This window comes from Pan paniscus, chromosome 15, assembly GCF_029289425.2.
Source record: "Pan paniscus chromosome 15, NHGRI_mPanPan1-v2.0_pri, whole genome shotgun sequence".
Classification (NCBI taxonomy): Eukaryota; Metazoa; Chordata; class Mammalia; order Primates; family Hominidae; genus Pan; species Pan paniscus.
Window position 1 is genome coordinate 104,271,685 of NC_073264.2, and position 20,714 is coordinate 104,292,398.

The window sequence follows — 20,714 nt, forward strand, 5'->3', positions numbered from 1 at the left end:
GTATAAAACCCCTAGTCAAAGGTCAAACCACACACTAGAATCCCTCAAGTCACCCGCTTGGCCTTCCAGGTGTACTTTCCTTCCTTTCATTCCTGCCCTAAAACTTTTTTTTTTTTTTTTTTTTTTTGAGACAGAGTCTTACTCTGTCACCCAGGCTGGAGTGCAGTGGTGCCATCTTGGCTTACTGCAACCTCCGCCTCCCGGGTTCAAGCGATTCTCCTGCCTCAGCCTCACAAGTAGCTGGGACCACACCTGGCTAATTTTGTATTTTTAGTAGAGACAGGGTTTCACCATGTTGGCCAGGCTGATTTCGAACTCCTGACCTCAGGTGATCCGCCTGCCTTGGCCTCCCAAAATGCTGGGATTACAGGCGTGAGCCGCCACGCCCGGCCACTTTTTTCTTTTTTTTTTTTTTTGAGACAGTCTCACTCTGTCGCCCAGGCTGGAGTGCAGTGGTGCCATCTTGGCTTACTGCAACCTCTGCCTCCCGGGTTCAAGACATTCTCCTGCCTCAGCCTCCCAAGTAGCTGGGACCATACCCGGCTAATTTTTTATTTTTAGTAGAGACAGGGTTTCACCATGTTGGCCAGGCTGATTTCGAACTCCTGACCTCAGGTGATCCGCCTGCCTTGGCCTCCAAAAGTGCTGGGATTACAGGTGTGAGCCAGCGATCCCACGATCCCAGCCTTTTTTTTTTTTTTTTTTTTTTTGAGATAGGGTCTTGCTCTGTTGCCCAGGCTGGAGTGCAGCCACATGATCTGGGCTCACTGCAACCTCCACTTCCCGGGTTCAAGTGATCCTCTCACCTCAGCCTCCCGAGTAGTTGGGACCACAGGTGCCCACCACCACGCTGGCTAATTTTTGTGTTATTATTTTTATTATTTGGTAGAGACAGGGTTTTGCCATGTTGCCCAGGCTCTTTCTCTAAAGCTTTTAAATAAACTTTCACTCCTGCTTTCAAACTTGCTGCAGTCTCTCACTTTGCCTTAGACTTCTCAGTTGAATTCTCTTTTCTGAGGAGGTAAGAACTGAGGTTGCTGCAGACCTGGATGGATTTGCTGCTGCTAACATACTTCAGTGCTTCATGACTTGGATATAGTCTCTCCCGGTAACACCTCCCCTCCCCTCCTCTTCCCTCCCCTCCCCTCCCCTCCTCTTCCCTCCCCTCCCCTCCCCTCCTCTTCCCTCCCCTCCCCTCCCCTCCTCTTCCCTCCCCTCCCCTCCCCTCCTCTTCCTTCCCCTTCCCTCCCCTCTCCTCCCCAACTCCCTTCCCCAAACAGCCCCATGAAGCAGCACTGGGCTTCCCAAGAGAGCTCCTGCCACGTGACTGGCCTCTGTCATTGGCAGAACCCTGCATAGGCCGTAGCTCTGTAGCTGTTTTCCTGGAAATTATGCCGGCTCCGAGAAGGGCCCATGTTCTACAGGAACCCCAGGCAGAAGGGACCGGAGCTGCACTTGGGCATTTTGCATCAGTACCAGAGAGCTGTGGTGAAAGACTAGAGTTTTAGGAGAGCTGAACTTGGGAAGGAGAGTGGCCGCTTGCAGCTGGCATAGAGAACTTCCTATGCCCATGAGTTCCACCAGGACCCACTCCTCCAGGAAGCCCTCCTATACCACACTATTTGGAAGGCCACTGGGGTTGGGGTCCTGCTGCCCCATAGGCCCTGCTTTCTCTCCCATGGCCCTTCTCCAGCAAGGACACTGGGTCAGGCTCATGGAATAGCTGCAGAAGCCATACCTCATCAGGCCTCGGTTTCTCCATCTGCCAAATACGAAAAGGAATCCTTGGCCTGGCTTCCTCCTAGGAGGAAAGGGGCAGGGGGGCTATCAACAAATCGATAGTGTCCCGTGGGGCTGGGGTGGGGCACCGCCTGATGGTACATGTCTGGGCTGCTGAGGGTCCTCATGCTCCCTCCTTTGCAGGAGGGGATGTGCCGTGAAAGTGGCTCCTCGTCAGCTGTGCTGGCCATCCCACAGTCCCGGAGGAGGTCAGCACACTTCAGCCAGGGTCTCATGGAGCTGTCGGTGATGCTGAGCAAGTCACTGCTCCTCTTGGGGAAGGCTGGGTGGCAGCAGGGACCTCAGGCTTAAGGCCTCAACCTCTGTGCCTGCTTCTCTGAGACTCAGTTTCCTCATCTGTCAACAGGGAACACAATGGCCCCACCCCATGGAGAGAGTAGGGCATCCCCAGGAAGAGTCTCAGGGCTGGTGACAGCCTGAGAAGTGAAAGGGAGAAGCAGGGTGAGTGTTGGGGTCCTGGGAACCAGGGTTAGGGCAGTGGGAACTGCAAGTCATCATGCAGAGGGAAGTGGGCCCGGGCTGCTGGGGGAGGGGCTAGGTGACCCACCCTGAGGTCAGCACCACTCTTGTGACCAAGGCTAGCAGCTGCAGCCACGCCTCTGGCCAGGCCCAGCCACCTATAGGCCCTCTTCCCCTCGTGATCACCCACCACCCTGGGCCCTGCTCCAGGTTGCTCTCCCTTCTGCCTTCGACTGCCCTCTTCTTCCTTTTTTTTTTTTTTTTTTTTTTTTGAGATGGAGTTTCACTCTTGTTGCCCAGGCTGGAGTGCAATGGTGTGATCTCAGCTTACCGCAACCTCTGCCTCCCAGGTTCAAGTGATTCTCCTGCCTCAGGCTCCCGAGTAGCTGAGATTACAGGCATGCACCACCACACCTGGCTAATTTTGTATTTTTAGTATTTTGTGTTTTGTATTTTTAGTAGAGACGGGATTTCTCCATGTTGGTCAGGCTGGCCTTGAACTCCCAACCTCAAGTGATCCGCCCGCCTTGGCCTCCCAAAATGCTGGGATTACAGGGGTGAGCCACCATGCCCAGCCCCAACTGCCCCTCTTCTAGAGAGCTTTCCTCTAGGTGCCTTCAAGAATGCAGAGAGAGAGAGGGCCAGTAATGCGCCTCCCTGTGTTATTCTCTGGTCCGTGCTGAATCGGCCTTTTCTGCTGCCCTACAGGGCGCAGGTGGAGGTTTAATTAATGGACTAAATGAGGTAATAAAAAGATTGGGAAAAATTTTTTTCAAGGTGAAAAAGGAGTGAAGGATAGTACCTCCCATTTCTGCATCGAAACTCCTTGGTCTGGAAGTCCTTTCTTGTGTCTGACTTAAATACATCAAGCTGAATTTCAGACGCTGAGCAACATTGGAGGAGAAGCAAGATAACACTGTGCTTAGTGAAGGGGCTCCTAGCTTCACCACTGGCTGGCACATGACTGGACCGCTCTGTGCCTCAGTTTCCTCATCTGTGAAAAGAAGAGAGTTAGTGCCCACTTCATTAGGCTGTCCGATGAAATCGGCTAATGTATACAAAACACTTAGAACAACGCCTGGCACCGGTGGAGATCAACAAACATCAGCAGTCTACCCAAAAGAATTGAAAGCAGGAACGTGAACAGATATTTGCATACCCGTGTTCTTTTGTTTGTTTGTTTTTGTTGTGAGACAGGGTCTTACTCTGTTGCCCAGGCTGGAGTGCAGTGGTGCAATCATGGCTCACTGCAGCCTTAACCTGCCAGGCTCAGGTGGTTCTCCCACCTCAGCCTCCCAAGTAGCTGGGGCTACAGGTGCACCCCATCACACCTGGCTAATTGTTTGTATTTTTGGTGGAGACAGGGTCTCACTATGTTGCCCAGGTTGATCTTGAGTTCCAGAGCTCAAGCGATCCACCCGCCTGGGCCTCCCAAAGTGCTGGGATTACAGGCATGAGCCACCACACCTGGTATACACACCCATGTTTTATAGCAGCACTGTACACAGCAGCCAAGAGGTAGCAGCAATCCCAGTGTGCACAGAGAGATGAATGAATGCACAGTGTAGCCCATCCATACAATGGAATATGATTCAGCCTCAAAAAGGAAGGGAATTCTGATACCTGCTACCACATGAATGAATCTTGAAGGCATTATGCTGAGTGAAATAAACCTGACAACGCCCTCCTGGCAGATACAGACACAAAAGGATAAACACTGTGTGACTCTGTTTATTTGCAGTACATAGAATAGTCAAGACCACAGAGACGAAAGGTAGAATGGCGGTTGCCAGGGCCTGGAGGAGAGGGAAAGAGGAGTTAGTGCATAGTGGGTAGAGTTTCTGTTTTGCCAGGTGACAATTTCTGCAGGTGGAGGGTGCTGTTGGTTGCACGACCCTGTGAATATACTTAATGCCACTGAACTGTGCACTTAAAAGATTATAAATTGCATTATGTATATTGTACCATAATAATTTTTAAAAAGTCAGCTGTCATTGCTCTGGCAGAGAGAAGGGAGGGAACATCCCATGTGTTGTAGCCTCTGAGACCCTGGGTTGCGTGTGAGGAGCTGACCATGGCTCCTGGCCAGGTGCTGGCACACTCGCCTTCTAGGCTAAATGGAGAGGTCATTGCCAGTCTGCTCCTGTCTGCTGCCCTCCCCGCCAGGCAGAGCCCCCTGCTCACTGCCCCTGGCCTGTGCCCTGGGGAGCTGGGGAATGGGACAACCGCTGGCCACTGGTCACAAACATCCCCACCCAGCATGTGATGCTGGCTTCCTGCTGGGGAGGAGCCGTAGGCTGGCCTTTGGCTCCTCTGGAAGTGCCTGGCCTCTTGGGAACTGCTTTCTGCATCTGCGAGAAGAGGGTAAGGACTGCTCCTGCCCTATGGGCCCCGTTGGCTGTCATCCCTTGGGCCTCCATGCTGCCCCATTTTCAGAAGACTTTCCTTGTCTTGAGGACTTCACGTATGTTACCATTGACCCTCATGCCTGAGCTTAGAGAGGGGAAGTGACTGGTGCAGACACAAGTCCAAGGCAGCAGCCTCGTTTCCCAATCTCCAGCCGGTGCTCTAGGCGGGCCACTGCCGTCAGTGGGGAACAAGGGTGGCAGCCCCGCCTCAGCCCTGCAAAGCCCGTGGAGACCAGGGGCTGCCTTCGAGGGGACAGTGGGGCCTAAGGCCTGACAACGCCCTCCTGGCAGATGCAGACTTCCCGAGCAATTTCCCGATCTGCTTGGGAATGGGAGGGGGGGTGAGGGGGTGGGGTGGGGGAACAGAGTCTGGCAGGAGAGTCTAGTGGGGATTGCACAATGAGGCCACAGCAGCCAGCCGTGAAGGCAGCCACCGGCCAGGGCCCCTCAGCCCGTATCCTCATCGCCCCTGTGTGGATGAACTCCATCTGCGCAGTGCCGATGGAAGGACCCTCCCAGCCCTGGGACACCGTGGCTCTGTGGACTCATCTGAAAAATGTCATCCCTGGAGTCCTAGGAGAGAAGGGGTGGGGTTGGCAGCCTTAACGCCCCATCCTGCATCCTGGCGGCCTCCTGCATCCGCTCCCCCACAGGTTCCCCAGAGACAGGATGGATGGCAATCCGAGTGCAAACCTGGCGCTTGGCCAGCACTCTGGAAGAGGAAGTTCTCAGTTCCCAGGGCACCTGAACCCACAGCCGCCCCCACTCCGCTGGCCCCCCTGGTCCTGGAAGACCTGTTACTAGGCTGCAGAAGGGGTGGCGGAGTGATCAGGGGGCGGGGAAAGAGGCCAAACAAAAGAGGGGAGGAGCAGAGGCCCCAATGAGGCAGGAGGGAAGCCCCTGCCCAGCGGGAAATTCCTAAATGTCTGGGTCCTTTCCAGAGGGCAGGAATTCCTAGCCTAGAGTGTGAAATAAGGAAGGAAGTGAATCTCCAGTGGGTTCCCTTCACAGCCCCTTTCCATCCTCCCCACATGCCCCACCCCCACATCTCCCAAAACAGACCCTGAGAGACAGTGTGGATGGGGAAACAGGCCTGGAAACGGAGGCCTGCGCTGAATGGGCAAAGCCGGGTTGATGATCCAGACGAGGCCCTGGAGTCTGGGCCTTGGGCCCCTCCCCTTCTGCCTGCTCCAGCAGCCTGTGGGTCCAGCCCTAGCCCCAGAGGGGGAAAGGCTCCAGTGGGAGTCCCATAGGCCTGGCTAGGAACCCCACTCCGCTACTTAAAGTGGTGTGACCCGGGTCAGCCACTTCACCTTTCCGCATTTACGCATTTCAAGCAAGGCTTGATGACCGGAGGGGCTCAAGGCCCTGTGCACAGCCGCGCGGCCAGCACTCTGGCCAGCCTTGTAGCCCCCTTCCCCTTAGGGGGCCTCCTTCAGGAAGCCCCCGTCCCCTGCCTCCTTGTGGCCACGGTGATACCGGAACACTTCAGACGGGCGGCTGGGGAGTTGGGGTAGGACGGGCTCTCCCGCAGCTGGAGCCGGTCTGTGACGCGGGAACGCGGCCAAGCGCGCCCCATCCAGGCGGCCTATCAGGAGCCGTCGTCGGACAATGGCTCCGCGCCCCACAACCCCGTCCTCCCCGTGCCGTCCCCCGAACTCCACATACCATGCGACGCGCGGCCAGCCCCCCGCCCCTGCCCGGCTGCTGGGAGGAAGTGACAGCGCCCCGCATCCCCCGCTGGGCAGGCCGGGCGCGCCCAGCCCCTGGGACGCAGGGACACAGCCGGGCCGCCCTGGGCCTTGGCCTCCGCCCGCGGGTTTTCCGCGGTTGCGGCGGGGCGGGGAAGGAGGGGCGGGCGGGGCGGGGCTGACTCTGCGACTATTTCAGGCCTTGCGGGACCCGGGCCAGGACAGTGGCGGCCAGGCCGGGACACGGTAAGTGACCTCCGCTTCCACGCGTCCATTCCCCGCCGCTCCGCGCGGCTTCTCGCCCGCCCCTACCCCGAGGCCAGGCCGGATTCCCCGAGGGAAGAGCCTGTCGCCGCGGCGGGGACAGGAGGGGGCTGGACGCTTCCAGGGACCCTGACCCCACTGCCAGGGAAACTGAGGCCCTGGCGCGCCCAGCGTCCGCGCGTCCGGGCGCAGAGGGGCCAAGGCTGGCTCTCGCGGCGGAGGGCCCGGACCTGCCAGAGGCAGGGAGGGCGGGGCTGGGGCAGGCACAGGGGTCTCCCCTCCATTACAGCAGAAAGGCCCCAGGTCCGGCGTGACTCCCCGGCCGGGCGACACAGGCCGAGTCACTTCCTCGCCCGTGCCCGGGTGTCCTCATCGGGGGATGGGTGCGCCTTCCACATCCTGCCCAGCACTGAAGGAGCCGGGCCCAGCGAGCTCCCGGGAGGTGTGTGGACATCAGCCCTGACGGGGAAGGCGAGCCAGGTCAGTGGACCTGAGGAGAGGCCGGGCAGCAGGAGGCTGGGGGGCGCTGTTGAGCCACTGGCTGTGACCACTCTACGAGCCTCCCAGCAGGCCCCTTCCTGCCTCAGTGGGCCCAACCAGCGGCAAGGCTCAAAGGAACGCCCCTCCTCCCCTTCTTCCTTTCTGGCTGCACCGGCTCGCTGCTGCCTGCAGGACAGACTCAGGACACAGGAGACTCACCCCCACTGAGGCCCAGCTAGGCGCCCAGCACTTGGCTGCGCGGTTTGGCCACATCCCCTCAGCAGCACTGTGGGGTGGGGGTCCTCATCCCCTTTTCAAAGACGGGGAAACGGCGGCTTGTGAAGGAAGGAGGTGTGCAGTCCACACACTAGTGAGAGGTGTGCTGAGCCCACACCGAAAGCGTTTCTCTTTCCATGGCACCAGCTGCCTCGGAGAGCGGAGACCTGGGGCGAGGCCCAGGGGGCTGCAGCAGGACCTTCAGGCGCTCTGGGTTTCGTGTCACAGAGGGGAGAAGGCGGTGATGCTGTGGGGGTCCTGCGGGAGCTGTGCCTGGAGGTGGGACAGAGCCTAGTACATGTGGGGTGGGACAGGGAAGGCTGAGGTGAGGCTGGCAGGGAGCATTGCTGGTAAGGGCCACCCTCCCCCACCCCAGGAGAATGGCAGAGGTGGGGCCTGGGCACCCAGGGTGGGGCTGAGTGGCCCTGCCAGACAGACCAGCTCCCGTGGGTGCTAGGCATGCACCTGAGAGGGGCTGGGAAGCGAAGTTGGGGCACCGGGTGGGGAGCAGAGGTGCCCCATGGCCTTGCCCCTGAGGCTCCCCGGAGCATGCCCCTCTTGGTCCTGGAGTGGAATGCTCAACCCAAATGGCACTAGGGAGGCCAGTGCCATCCAGGAGTGTGGGACTCTGCCCAGGGCACTGGGTGAGCATGGCAGGGGCTGGGGGTGGGAGGAGCCCAGGCTTCCTGTCCCTCAGGTGGCTCTGGCCAAGCCCCTCCAGGATGGGGACAGGGTAGTGGGGCTGGTGGAGGCAGCGGGGCCATGGGAAGAGTCAGATGGGCCCAGTCTGAGCCCCCATGGCTGCTGTGCTTGGGGCAAACACCTCCTACTCAGCCTCAGTTTCTCCTTCTGGATGGTGGATCATCCTGCCTGCCTTGCAGGGCTGTTTCAGGGGTCACTTGAAGTTACCATGATACATGAGACAAGGCTGCATGCATTTAGTCTTGGGGTGGGGCAGACAGGTGGCATCAAGGTTACAGGTCACCCCAGTTCTTGGGGAGGCCCAGCCCCTGCCTGCTTCCCCCTTTCAGATCAGCCATGCTCTTCTCCAGTGGACCTGGCCTTGCTCTGACAATGGTCAGGTGCTGGGCAGGGACTCTGGGGAAGCTCGGGTCTTGCCTCTCTGGATGTAGCTTGCAGGATAGCCGGGGATGTGGAGGCAGGGGAAAGCTGGGCTCTGGGACCGGGTGGCCTGAGTTCCAAGCCCAAGCTATTGACTATAGGGACAGTTTAAGCCGAAATAACACCCTTCCAGATGAGAGAAAGGAAGAGATGGGATGGGCACCCAGGAAGGCTGCAGAAACTGGAAGCATTTGTGATGATGCTACGATCCCATTTGGGAGGGGGTGGGAGCCAGGAAGCCTGGGTTCTGGACCCGAGTTGCTGTGTGACTTCAGGCCGCCCTGTGACTCGCTGAGCCCCTTGCCCCAGTGATGTGTGAAAGGCTGTCTGAGGTCCCACCCACTGTGGCTTCTGTAGATCCTGGTCAGGCTCTGCCCCTTTCATGGCCCAGCTGGAGCAGCTGTGTTTCTGTGACCCCACCGCTGGATCAGAACTGGACAAGATGGCAGAGGGGCTGGGTCTGGGCAGGAGGAGGCTGGGTTCCAGTCTCAGGCCGGTTCTGGTGTTCTAGACCCCGGCATGTCCCAGACCTTTCTGGACCTCTGTTCCTGCTCTGTCCAAAGGGACAGAGCCCATGCCCCGCCCCTTCCCTAGGGTCCCGTGGGATCCAGGGAGGTGTCCATTGCCTGCTTCCTGCCCAGAGGGTGGGCTGGCAGGGAAGGATTTGCCCAAGTAAAGTGAAAGTCCCCCTCTGTGTGGCGGGCTTGGCGTCCCCAGCCTCTTCCTTGCTTCTGGGGCTGTGAAGTATTGGAAGGGGAGCTGTAGATGGTGAGATGCTCGTGGCCAGGGAGGAAGCACAGTTGTTGGTGCTCAGCTGGACCAGGAGATGGGCAGAGCCCCGGTGGTTGAATGGGTGAAACAGACTGAGTGTACTCAATGCAGCCAGCATAGCTGTGTGTCCAGCCTGGGAGACAGGGCCGGTCCGTGGTGACCACTGATGCCTTCACCCCCACCCCGCAGGAGCCTGCAGGCCTGAACCAGGGTGATGCTGAAGATGATGACCTTCTTCCAAGGCCTCTAGAGCCATCAGCCTGTGCCAGGCACCCTCGACTTGCCTAGAAGCCCCCAAAAGTTGCAGTCCACATCAGAGGCAGAGTCAGAGGCCTCCATGTCGGAGGCCTCCTCTGAGGACCTGGTGCCACCCCTGGAGGCTGGGGCAGCCCCATATAGGGAGGAGGAAGAGGCGGCGAAGAAGGAGAAGAAGAAGTCCAAAGGCCTGGCCAATGTGTTCTGCGTCTTCACCAAAGGGAAGAAGAAGAAGGGTCAGCCCAGCTCAGCGGAGCCCGAGGACGCAGCCGGGTCCAGGCAGGGGCTGGATGGCCCGCCCCCCACAGGTGCTCTAGGACCCTGGGTTAGAGCTAGTCTGGGGCCTGGACGGGGTTGGCGCTCATCCGCGTGGGTGAGCCACTTGCACAGTGGGCCGGCAAGTGGGGCTGGAAGGCGCGTCTGTCTCCCTGCTTTCACCTGTGCCGCAATCTGGGGGGCTGGGAGGCCTTCAGCCTAGTCAGGGACACCGACATCACCCTTTAGGGTGTTGGCCGCCGGCCCTGTGCGCGTCTAGGGGAGGACGGTCCCGCTTGGCGCTGGCCGCCCCGCCCGGTGGGCGGTGGGCTGGGGCCGGGGCTGACGCGGCTTTCCCGGCGCAGTGGAGGAGCTGAAGGCGGCGCTGGAGCGCGGGCAGCTGGAGGCGGCGCGGCCGCTGCTGGCGCTGGAGCGGGAGCTGGCGGCGGCGGCGGCGGCGGGCGGTGTGAGCGAGGAGGAGCTGGTGCGGCGCCAGAGCAAGGTGGAGGCGCTGTACGAGCTGCTGCGCGACCAGGTGCTGGGCGTGCTGCGGCGGCCGCTGGAGGCGGCGCCCGAGCGGCTGCGCCAGGCGCTGGCCGTGGTGGCGGAGCAGGAGCGCGAGGACCGCCAGGCGGCGGCGGCGGGGCCGGGGACCTCGGGGCTGGCGGCCACGCGCCCGCGGCGCTGGCTGCAGCTGTGGCGGCGCGGCGTGGCGGAGGCGGCCGAGGAGCGCATGGGCCAGCGGCCGGCCGCGGGCGCCGAGGTCCCCGAGAGCGTCTTTCTGCACCTGGGCCGCACCATGAAGGAGGACCTGGAGGCCGTGGTGGAGCGGCTGAAGCCGCTGTTCCCCGCCGAGTTCGGCGTCGTGGCGGCCTACGCCGAGAGCTACCACCAGCACTTCGCGGCCCACCTGGCCGCCGTGGCGCAGTTCGAGCTGTGCGAGCGCGACACCTACATGCTGCTGCTCTGGGTGCAGAACCTCTACCCCAAGTGAGCAGACGAGGGGCTGGGCCCGGGCCGGCAGGGAGGGTGTCCTCTGTAGGAGGGGTGTCGAGGGGTGTCGAGGTGTGCCGCCGGCAGCTTTTAGTGAGGTCGGTGTTTGCAGAGTTTTGGGTCCGAGAATGCAGGGGTGGGACTTGGACTCCCTGGGGCAGAGCCTGGACAGGCAGAGACTGGGCCTGGACACAGGGATAAGGCTGGGGCTGGGTCTGCGTTGCTCTTGGAATCCTTAATTTCCTGGGCCTCAGTCACATTCTGCTGTTGGGGAAACTGAGGCACAGAAAATGGTAGGGATTTCATTCATTCACGAGCGCCCAGTCTGAGGAGGGGGCAAAGCAATCAATAACCATCCAGAGCTGGAAGGGCTGTGGCAGCAGAGGCCAGGCCCCGTGCAGAGCATGGGCCCAAAGCAGGCCTGGAGAAGTCAGGGAAGCCAGCCTGGAGGAGGTGAAAGCCAGCGGTCCTTCTCTGAGCCAGGGAATCAGGCCAGGAGGCAGGAGGAGGGGTGATAGGGCAGGTAGGGGAGAAGGTGAGAGGAAGGTCGGTGCTCCTGAGCATGTCCTCTTCCAGGGCACTCTGGAGCTGAGCAGAGCTATGCGGGCACCCCCAGGCAGGAGAGTTCGAAGTGATGGGCTAGGGCCACATGTCTTGTTAGACCCCCATTGTGTAGGGTTACCCTGTGAGCCCGCCGCAGAGCTGGAGCCCCTCAGGTGGGAGGCTGGCTGTGCAGCTGGTACCCCTGCTGAGTACAGCCTCAGGCGTCCCTTGACTCCATAGATCCCTGGGCGTGCCGGTCATGCGCACAGTCTGCATGGAGAGAGGCTTACTGCAGTGTGGAAAGGCCCAGGGCGGGGGAGTCCAGGGGCTGTTATTGTGGGGCTTGGCCACTGCTGGCCCCAGATCCTAGTGTGAAACTTTAGGAAGGAAGCCTGGAGGTATAGACAGTGTGGGCAGTGTCTGCCGTCTCGGGGGCCTTGGGTGGCCTGTGGGCTCAGTTCGTGTTGAAGGGTCAGCCTCTGGCAGAAGGATAGAGAAAGGGTCCAGTGGGGAGGGTGGGAGAGGAGTCAGCAGGGCATAGGGGAACTGGCACAGGGCAGGGGCCACGGGAGAGATAACCCAGCCCAGAGCCAGTTCCCGCTTGCTCGTCCTGACTCACCAGGAAATGCCGGGCACCTGCACCCCTGCCTGCCAGTCTTTCTGTCCCAGTGACCTCGGGGTCTGCTGGCCTGGGGTTAGCAACAGGCAACTAAAGCCAAGCTGGGCATGGAGCCCTGGTGAGAGGGTGCCCAGGGGGGCATCGTTGAAGCCTGTGTGCCAGAAATGTGGGGAACGGAGGGACACAGCTGCATCTGGATTGGGTGAGGGGCAGAGAGAAGGTCATTTGTAAACCTCTAGGCAGACAAAGGGCCCTTAGGAAGTGCCAGGGCTGGGCAGTCCCCTGGGAGCTCTGGGGTGCTGCAGAGGCGCCAGGACAGTGAGCCAAGATGCCTCTGTGGAGCAGTTTGGGGCAGCCCTTCCTGCCCATTCTGGCCTACCCCTGGGATTGGGAGGTGGCCGGGGCCGGTGAGATGCCCAAGACCTGCAGGGCTGGAGCGCAGTGGGCTGGGAGCTGGCTGGATTCCAGGGCTGCTGTGAGTAGGAGCAGGGTTTTATCTGGGTGACAGGTAGCCTTGGAGCAGAAAGAAGATCAGATCTTAAAGGTGGCTCTGGCTGCTGGGTGGAGAAGGAATTGTTGGAGGTGAGGGAAGGAGCAGAGAGGCCGGGAGGAGGCTTTTGCAGTGAGCCAGCGGGGAGCTGATGGGAGCTGGCCAGGGCGCCAGAGTGGCATGAGGCTGCTGATTTTGGGGGCTATTTTGGAGCAGGACCTAATAGGGGGGTGGTGAGAGAGTCAGAGGAGGCATGATGACTTCAGAGTTTCTGTTCCAAACCAAACTAAGTAGATGGAGGACCCATCATCTGAAATGGGGACCGGGTGGGGGTGCGGGAGGGTGTGCTGGGCAGTCTGGGCCTGCCAGAGACCAAGGCTGAGGGCCTGGGCTCTAGCTTGAGTGGTGGTGCTGATTTGGTATAGTTGTCCTCATGCCAGCCTCCCCTGCCTGCAGTGACATCATCAACAGCCCCAAGCTGGTGGGTGAGCTGCAGGGTATGGGGCTCGGGAGCCTCCTGCCCCCCAGGCAGATCCGGCTGCTGGAGGCCACATTCCTGTCCAGTGAGGCGGTGAGTCTCCACCTGGGCCAGGGAGGCGCAGGGAGGCAGCAGAGGAGAGGCTCGGAGACAGACAGGACATGGGCAGGGAGCTTGACGGGTCTTCCAGGTGAGCGAGGTGAGGGATAGTGCCCCAGTGACCTGCCCCTCCTCCTCCAGGCCAATGTGAGGGAGTTGATGGACCGAGCTCTGGAGCTAGAGGCACGGCGCTGGGCTGAGGATGTGCCTCCCCAGAGGCTGGACGGCTACTGCCACAGCGAGCTGGCCATCGACATCATCCAGGTACTGCAATCTGCCCCAGGGCACACGTACCGCCCGTGCACGTGCATGGGGAGCCCCACGCACATTCCGTCCTGTGTGCATACCCATGCCCACCTCGGGGCACCCCCTCTGTTCCCGCCTGTTTCCTCCCCATCCCCGCCCCCTTGTCCAGGCGAGCCCCTGCTCAGCTCACCCACCACCACCCTGCAGATCACCTCCCAGGCCCAGGCCAAGGCCGAGAGCATCACGCTGGACTTGGGCTCACAGATAAAGCGGGTGCTGCTGGTGGAGCTGCCTGCGTTCCTGAGGAGGTGGGTGTGTGCCCAGGATGGGGTCCCTGTAGCCACCTCTCTCAGAGCCACGGCCCCTCCCTAGTGCCTCAGGTGGGGAGCTGAGCTGGATCCCCGCCCTCCACCCCTGTCCCTGTCATTCTGAGCCAGGAGTTGTTTCCCACTCAGCCAGGACACTGAGAGCCTCAGGTGGTCTGACCTCCACCAGGATTCAACGTGGGAGCCTCTTGCGCCCACCCCATCAGCAAAGCTCTCAGCAGAGCAGCCTCTAGCTTCCAAGAGGATACCCCAGGAGGGACTGAGACCCCGCCACCCCTTCATACAACACTCTTAGTCTCCACCGCCTGAATTCTCTCTGCTCTCTCCCTCTCGACCTCTGAGGGCTTCTCCAGCCAACCACACGCTCACTCCTACCTGGTCTCCCAACTCTAGAGAGGGCCTGGGAGCAGCAGAGATGGGCTGGTACCCTCTTCAGGAGCCCTGGCCTTAGCTTGTGAAGCCAGTTCCATGATGCCCAGGGGCTAGCGGCCCCTCCCTTGGCTATGGGCAGCCAAACAGAAAAGTGAACCCCAGGAGCTGGCAGGGAGGGCGGGGAGGCTGCTGCTGTGGTCCCAGTGTTTGGGCTGGTCCTGAATGTGCCCCTTCTGGTTTCGCCAGCTACCAGCGCGCCTTTAATGAATTTCTGGAGAGAGGCAAGCAGCTGACGAATTACAGGGCCAATGTTATTGCCAACATCAACAACTGCCTGTCCTTCCGGTGAGAGTGTTGGGAGGGGCTAGCGGGAGTGGGAGTCACTCGGCAGGCAGGAGAGGGGAGCTGGAAGGTGGAGGGAGGAGGAGCTGCTTAGGCCAAGAAGTGGAATTCAAACCAGCAACATGTGTGAGGACGCCACGGCCTGCAGCAGCAGCAGCAAACATTTCCCAAGTGCTGGCTGGGGCAAGCACACAGGCAGATGTTTCACCCATTATCTTATCCTTAAAGCAACCCTGTGAAGTAGGTATAGTGATCTGTCTATTAGGCAGATGGGCAAACCACTGGAGGAGGCTCACTTGCCCTCAGTTACAAGGAGATGTGGTGGAGGAGTGTCCTGAGGGCATGGAGAACATGGATAGGAGGACTTGATCCCATAGAGAATGGGGAGCCATTGAGGGTTCTAGAGTGAAGAGAGGGGGCTGTCTGGCTCCCTGGGTATGGGGCTATAGGCTGAGCAGGGCTGGGGTGACCTCTCTGCCTCCACCTTCCAGGATGTCCATGGAGCAGAATTGGCAGGTACCCCAGGACACCCTGAGCCTCCTGCTGGGCCCCCTGGGTGAGCTCAAGAGCCACGGCTTTGACACCCTGCTCCAGAACCTGCATGAGGACCTGAAGGTAGCGGGAGCCTCTTGCCCTCAGGAGCCCAGTGTTGGGGGGTTCCCAGGGAGGGACTGGGAGGTGCCCCCAGGGAGGAGTGGCAGAAGCAAAGATGTGGGGAAGACACGCTCCAGGCCTGTGGACGGCACCGCGGGCCAGCTCTGGTACAGCGGTGATGCCCGGTTGGGGACCCTAGCAGGCTCTGAACTCCGCTGATCATGTCCTGGGGTTTCACCTGAGAGGGGCCGCCTGGGGCTGGGAGGGCCTGGAAAAGTTTCACTGCCCCTCCCCGATTCAGACACAGCCCAGTCCCAAGCCTGCAGACACCTTTCCTTCAATCCCCTCAGCCCCTCCTATCCACCCCCATCCCCGCGCCTGACTCCCAGCAACTGAGGCTCAGGGTCATTGGCAGCTGGGGTTATATCTGTTATGGGCCAAGAAATCCACAGAAAATGCTGTGAAAACAAGTAATTCCTTTAGCAGGGTGTAAAGTGGGGGGTCTCTCAAAAGGAAGGGGAGAGGTTCCCTTCCCGGTGTCAGGGACTAGCGGCCATGGGTGGCCTGAGTGTGGTGGAAGCCCGAGCGGTGACCCCAGATCCCCTGGTACTGATCTCCCTGGCCCAGCCAAGCACAAGGTCTTGTTTATGAAGGAATTTATTTATTTAAGTGGCAGTGGACTTGGCCTCCGGGCCGGCAGACAGGCTCTCCTGGCTCCTGAGCCGCACTGGGTGACCTTGGATAAGGGTGCACAGAGCCAGCTCCCACTTCCTGTCTGTGAGCAGGGACCTGAGGTTGGCCCGGGTTCCCTGGGAGTCCTTGAGTGCCCCCCGCCCCTCCACCAGGCACATGTGTCGGTGTGTGTCTGTGTCTGCGTGTCTGCGGCTGGCAGCCCTTCCTCTCCAGGGCGTGACTAGACATCCTGCCTCTCCTGTCTCAGCCACTGTTCAAGAGGTTCACGCACACCCGCTGGGCGGCCCCTGTGGAGACCCTGGAAAACATCATTGCCACTGTAGACACGAGGCTGCCTGAGTTCTCAGAGCTGCAGGGCTGTTTCCGGGAGGTGAGGAGGCTCTGGGCTGGTGGCTGGGTCTTGGGGAGTTGGGGGCAGCCCGGACACGCACACTAGCACGTCTGTGTACACTCACGCACATGTGCTCACACGCACATGTGAACACACGTGAATGCACGAGCATGTGAACACGTGCACATGTGAACACACGTGAAGGCACGAACATGTGAACGCACGAGCATGTGAACACACACATGTGAATGCACGAGCATGTGAACACATGCGCACATGAACACACATGAAGGCACGAGCATGTAAACACACGCATGTGAACACGTGAACACATGCACATGTGAACACACACACATGTGAACGCATGAGCATGTGAACGCACACATGTGGATGCACGAGCATGTGTGCAGTCTTTTGCTCTGGCATCTGCCTCTCTCTGGAGGCCTGGCTACAAGGCTTCAGGGGAGGTGGCGAGCTCCCCATCAGCAGACAGCTCACACGCCCCTGGCTGCTTGCCCTCCCAGGAGCTCATGGAGGCCTTGCACCTGCACCTGGTGAAGGAGTACATCATCCAACTCAGCAAGGGGCGCCTGGTCCTCAAGACGGCCGAGCAGCAGCAGCAGCTGGCTGGGTACATCCTGGCCAATGCTGACACCATCCAGCACTTCTGCACCCAGCACGTAAGCCCCTGCCCACCTCTCCCAAGCCCCTCTGAAATGGCTGCCTCTTCTCCCCTAGCCCTTTCAGGGTCGGAGATAGGCCGTTGGTGCCTCTCTAAGCCCAACGAGTCGCTGACCCGAGCCTCTGGACCCCTGGGTCCCTCCAACCACATCCACTCCTGCAGGGCTCCCCGGCGACCTGGCTGCAGCCTGCTCTCCCTACGCTGGCCGAGATCATTCGCCTGCAGGACCCCAGTGCCATCAAGATTGAGGTGGCCACTTATGCCACCTGCTACCCTGACTTCAGGTGAGAACCTGGGGCACCTCAGGACCACTGTCACATCACTGTGGCCAAGGCCTCACAGGGCTGGCATTGGGAACCCAGATCCTGGCAGCTGCCCACGTGCCAGTCACTGTGTGAACCTCACCAGGGGCTCATTCTTGTGGCCTTCACCACAGCACTACGAGGACAATACTTCCCATTCCCGTTTCACAGAGGAGGCCTGGAGAGCTCACAGGATGTGTCCAAGGTGACACGGCTAGTTAGTGTCTGGCTGCATGGCCCACACTCTTAGCTTTACCTGACACTGCCTCTCACAGGGGAGACTGAGACCAGAGAGGCCAGCTTCACCCAGCCTGGGGGGCCTCTGCGGCCTAGGCCTATGCTCTGGGACCAGGGCTCATATTCGGGAGTGGAGGCTTAGCCCTTGGCTGCCTGAGGCTCTGGTGGGCCAGGGACATTGTTTCTTCCTGGGCTGGGTCCTCTGACATGTTGGGGTAAGTTTGAATGGGTCTTGACAGGGTTGACCCCAGCTTCGCCAAGTCCAGTCCCTGTCTGATCCATTCCACCCATTCATTCATTCACCCACCATACAAGCACCCATCTGCTCATCCACCCATTCCTTCACCCATCTGGCTATCCGTCTATCTTCTCACCCACTCATCACCTGTCTACCCATCCACCCACCCACCCACCCACCCGTCTATCCATCCATCTATTCATCCACCTACCCATATAAGCACCCATCCACCCATCTACTCATCCGTCCACCCCTCCACCCATTTAGCTATCCATCCACTCAACCACTCACCCACCCACCCATCCACCCATGCATCTACTCACTCATCCATGCTCCCATCCCTCCACCCGTCTAGCTCTCATCCATCTGCTCACCCACCCACCATCCATCTACCTATGCCACCAACAATTATAGAGAAGTCTGCTAGGTGTCAGCCTCTGTTCTAGTTACCAGGATGCAATGAAGTACAAGGGAAGCCAGGTCTCAGTCCTCCCTTAGGTAGCTCATTCTGTTGAGGGCCAGCAATAATAATGACATAATCAGGCAAAGAAACAGACAATTACAAGTTGTAAATAGGGTTTAACCAAGGTTGTGGATAATAGGAGGTGCCGACTTTAGAGACAAGAAAGCCTTTTGGGGGTGGACATCTTAGCGGAGACCTAAGGGGTGGGAAGAGGCGGTCATCTCAGGGCCTGGGAAGAACATTGCAGGGGAACAGCCAGTGCAGAGGCCTGAAGCAGGCTGGGGCATGGCTGCTCTTGGGACCATCAGGTGGAGTGCATGGGTGAGGGAGAGTGAAGTGCAGCCCCCTCGTGGGCCGGGCGTTGGCTGTCGGGCCCTGTGGCACTGGCCGGGAGTGCAGGGAGCTGGTGAGTAGGGGTGGGGGTGACAGGCTGGGCTGACAGGATGCTCTCTTTGCCAGCAAAGGCCACCTGAGCGCTATCCTGGCCATCAAGGGGAACCTATCCAACAGTGAGGTCAAGCGCATCCGGAGCATCTTGGACGTCAGCATGGGGGCGCAGGAGCCCTCCCGGCCCCTATTTTCCCTTATAAAGGTTGGTTAGCTTTTCCTGTGGCCTGACCTGCCTGTGAGTGCCCACCAAGCCTTGGGCACACCCTGCTGGGAGCTGTTAAGAGCAGCGCTGGTTCTCGGTTCCTCCCGGGTCTCCTGTGCTCTGATGCTACTTCTGCCTAGCCCTGGCGGAGGTGCAGGCCCTGTCAGCTGGAACTGGACAGACCTTGGTTTGTTTACATGTCCGATGGGGGCAGGAGCTCCCATTCTGGGCAGCCAACCAGGCAACACCAAGGACTCTTTGTAAACGATAGCTGATCGTGTGCACGCAAGGAAAGAACCAGGAGGGAGAGTGCAGCCAGGCTCAGGGATCCCCGGACACCTCTGTCCAGAGCCCCTCCACAGTCGGCCTCATGACTGTCCTCCTTGTGGGTGGGGCCGAGGGCCCTCTTCAGCTCTCTGGAGACAGGGGCCGAGCCTCACCCATCTGCCCTCTGCAGCCCAGGGCCACCGTGAGCTGGATTCAACAATGGTGGAATGGAAGACAGAACTGGAAGAGAAAGAAGGAAAAGATGAGCTCTCGTCTGGCAGGGGCTTTTAGGGCCTGTGGCGAGCTGTGAGCACCGCCAGCATTAGACGTCACATCCAGGTGGCCCCACGGCCCCTACAGGCTGGCCCTGCAATGGGGCCCTGAGCCCTCCCTCTTCATCCCCCAAGGCCTCAACTAGAGGGTGGTCCCCCAAGGGCTTGGTGTCCACTACAGAAGGGCCCAAGACCTCCTGGGTCCTCTCAGGCTCCCCCTTCCCCAAGGCAGGGACAGGCCCTGGGAGTGCCACCGTGGGCCCTGCCACCCAGAAGTCTGGCTGAGGTCTGGGCAGGGGCAGGGCAAGCTTGACCTCTCACTGTTGACCCTTTGGCCTCTGTATTTGTTTCCTATTGCCGTGACAGGTTTCCACAAACTTCGTGGATCAAAACGAGGTCTTCCAGTTCTGCGGGTCAGAAGGCTGACCCGGGGCTCAAATCTGGGTGTCGGCAGGCCTGCGCTCCTTCTGGAGGCTCTAGGGGAGAATTCATTTCTGGCCTTTTCATTTTTAGAGGCTGACTGTAATTCTTGACTTCAGGCTCCTCCATCTTCAGAGCCAGCTGTGGGTAGTTGAATCTTTTTCCCGTCACCTCATTGAGGCCTCCCCTCTCCTGCCTCCCTCCACCACTTTTTTTTTTTTTTTTGAGACAGGGTCTTGCTGTGTTGCCCAGGCTGGAGTGCAGTGGCCTGGTCATGGCATCAAGGCTCACTGCAGCCTGGACCTCCTGGTTCAAGTGATCCTCTTGTCTCAGTCCCCTGAGACAATCCCCCATGCCCAGCTACATATTTTTTGTGGATACAGGGTCTCATTCTGTTGCCTAGGCTTGTCTGGAACTCCTGGGCTCAAGGGATCTTGTAGCCTTAGCCTCCTAAAGTGCTGGGATTATAGGCATGAGTCACTGCACCTGGCCTGCTCTGCCGCTTTTAAGGACGCTTGTGATCACATTGCGCCTACCCAGAGAACCCAGGTCGTCTTTCTATTTTCAGGTCAGCTGATTAGCCACCTTAGTTCCATCTGCAACTTTAGTTCCCACTGGCTGTGTAACCTAACATAGTCACAGGCTCTGGGGACTGTCACGTGGACATCTTTGGGAGGCCATTATTCTGCCCACCGCACCCTCCGTTCATCCCCTGCCCTGCCGGGCACCTCGCTCTACCCCAGGAAAACGTGAGCTCGTTTTCCTGCTCAGCATGTGCTACCCCTAAGGCTCTGCTCCTCCCTGGGCCTGAAAGTTCCTTCTCAGCCTGAGAGGGGGCCCTTCGGACTCAGGCATGACTCAGCCCGGCTGATGCCTCTGCAGTGCTGAGTCAGGATTTGGGGCCGGCTCTCTTGGGTCCGTCCCCTTTTCCCAGGTACTGCCTTACAAAGCTGTGGCCAGGAAGTGGCCGGTATAAAGGATGCCCAAGGTCTTTGTACATGTGTAGGACTTAGCGTGTTTGATATTGTTAATATAATAATAATTATTTTTTAGAGTACTGCTTTTGTATGTATGTTGAACAGGATCCAGGTTTTTATAGCTTGATATAAAACAGAATTCAAAAGTGGCTGTGGAGTGATTTATTTTGGGAGCTGCACAATGATGGGGGGCCCAGCCAAGCAGCCTTAGCAGCTTTCTGAGCCTCTAGGGGTCCGGGCAAACCTACCTAGGTTCTGTGTCAATCCCCAGCCTGTCCCAGCCCCCAGAGCACCTCATGTGGTCCAGGCAGATGGCCCACCATCCCCTCACTGTGAGCAGGAGCTTTGGAAGTGTCT

General features: G+C 59.4%; 1 protein-coding gene across 4 annotated transcripts; it reads left to right on the plus strand.

Annotated features, from left to right (window-relative positions):
- The first annotated feature begins 4,705 nt into the window (after positions 1–4,705).
- Positions 4,706–20,506, plus strand: TNFAIP2 (TNF alpha induced protein 2). 4 transcript variants are annotated; one of them, XM_034938213.3, is made up of 14 exons: positions 4,706–4,723; positions 6,558–7,102; positions 9,461–9,834; positions 10,147–10,771; positions 12,883–12,997; positions 13,145–13,267; positions 13,457–13,557; positions 14,194–14,292; positions 14,781–14,904; positions 15,824–15,946; positions 16,432–16,587; positions 16,752–16,873; positions 18,289–18,421; positions 18,879–20,506. In XM_034938213.3, exons 3-14 carry the CDS (start codon positions 9,609–9,611, stop codon positions 18,996–18,998), a joined length of 2,067 nt encoding a protein of 688 aa, XP_034794104.2. In that variant the 5' UTR covers positions 4,706–4,723; positions 6,558–7,102; positions 9,461–9,608; the 3' UTR covers positions 18,999–20,506. The 4 variants fall into 4 exon arrangements, with proteins under 4 accessions (XP_034794104.2, XP_054954024.1, XP_034794108.2 ...); XM_055098049.2 differs by lacking the exon at positions 4,706–4,723 and adding an exon at positions 7,526–7,657 and having other exon boundaries at positions 6,507–7,102; XM_034938216.3 differs by lacking the exon at positions 4,706–4,723 and adding an exon at positions 7,526–7,657 and having other exon boundaries at positions 6,587–6,604.
- Positions 20,507–20,714: the final 208 nt, after the last annotated feature.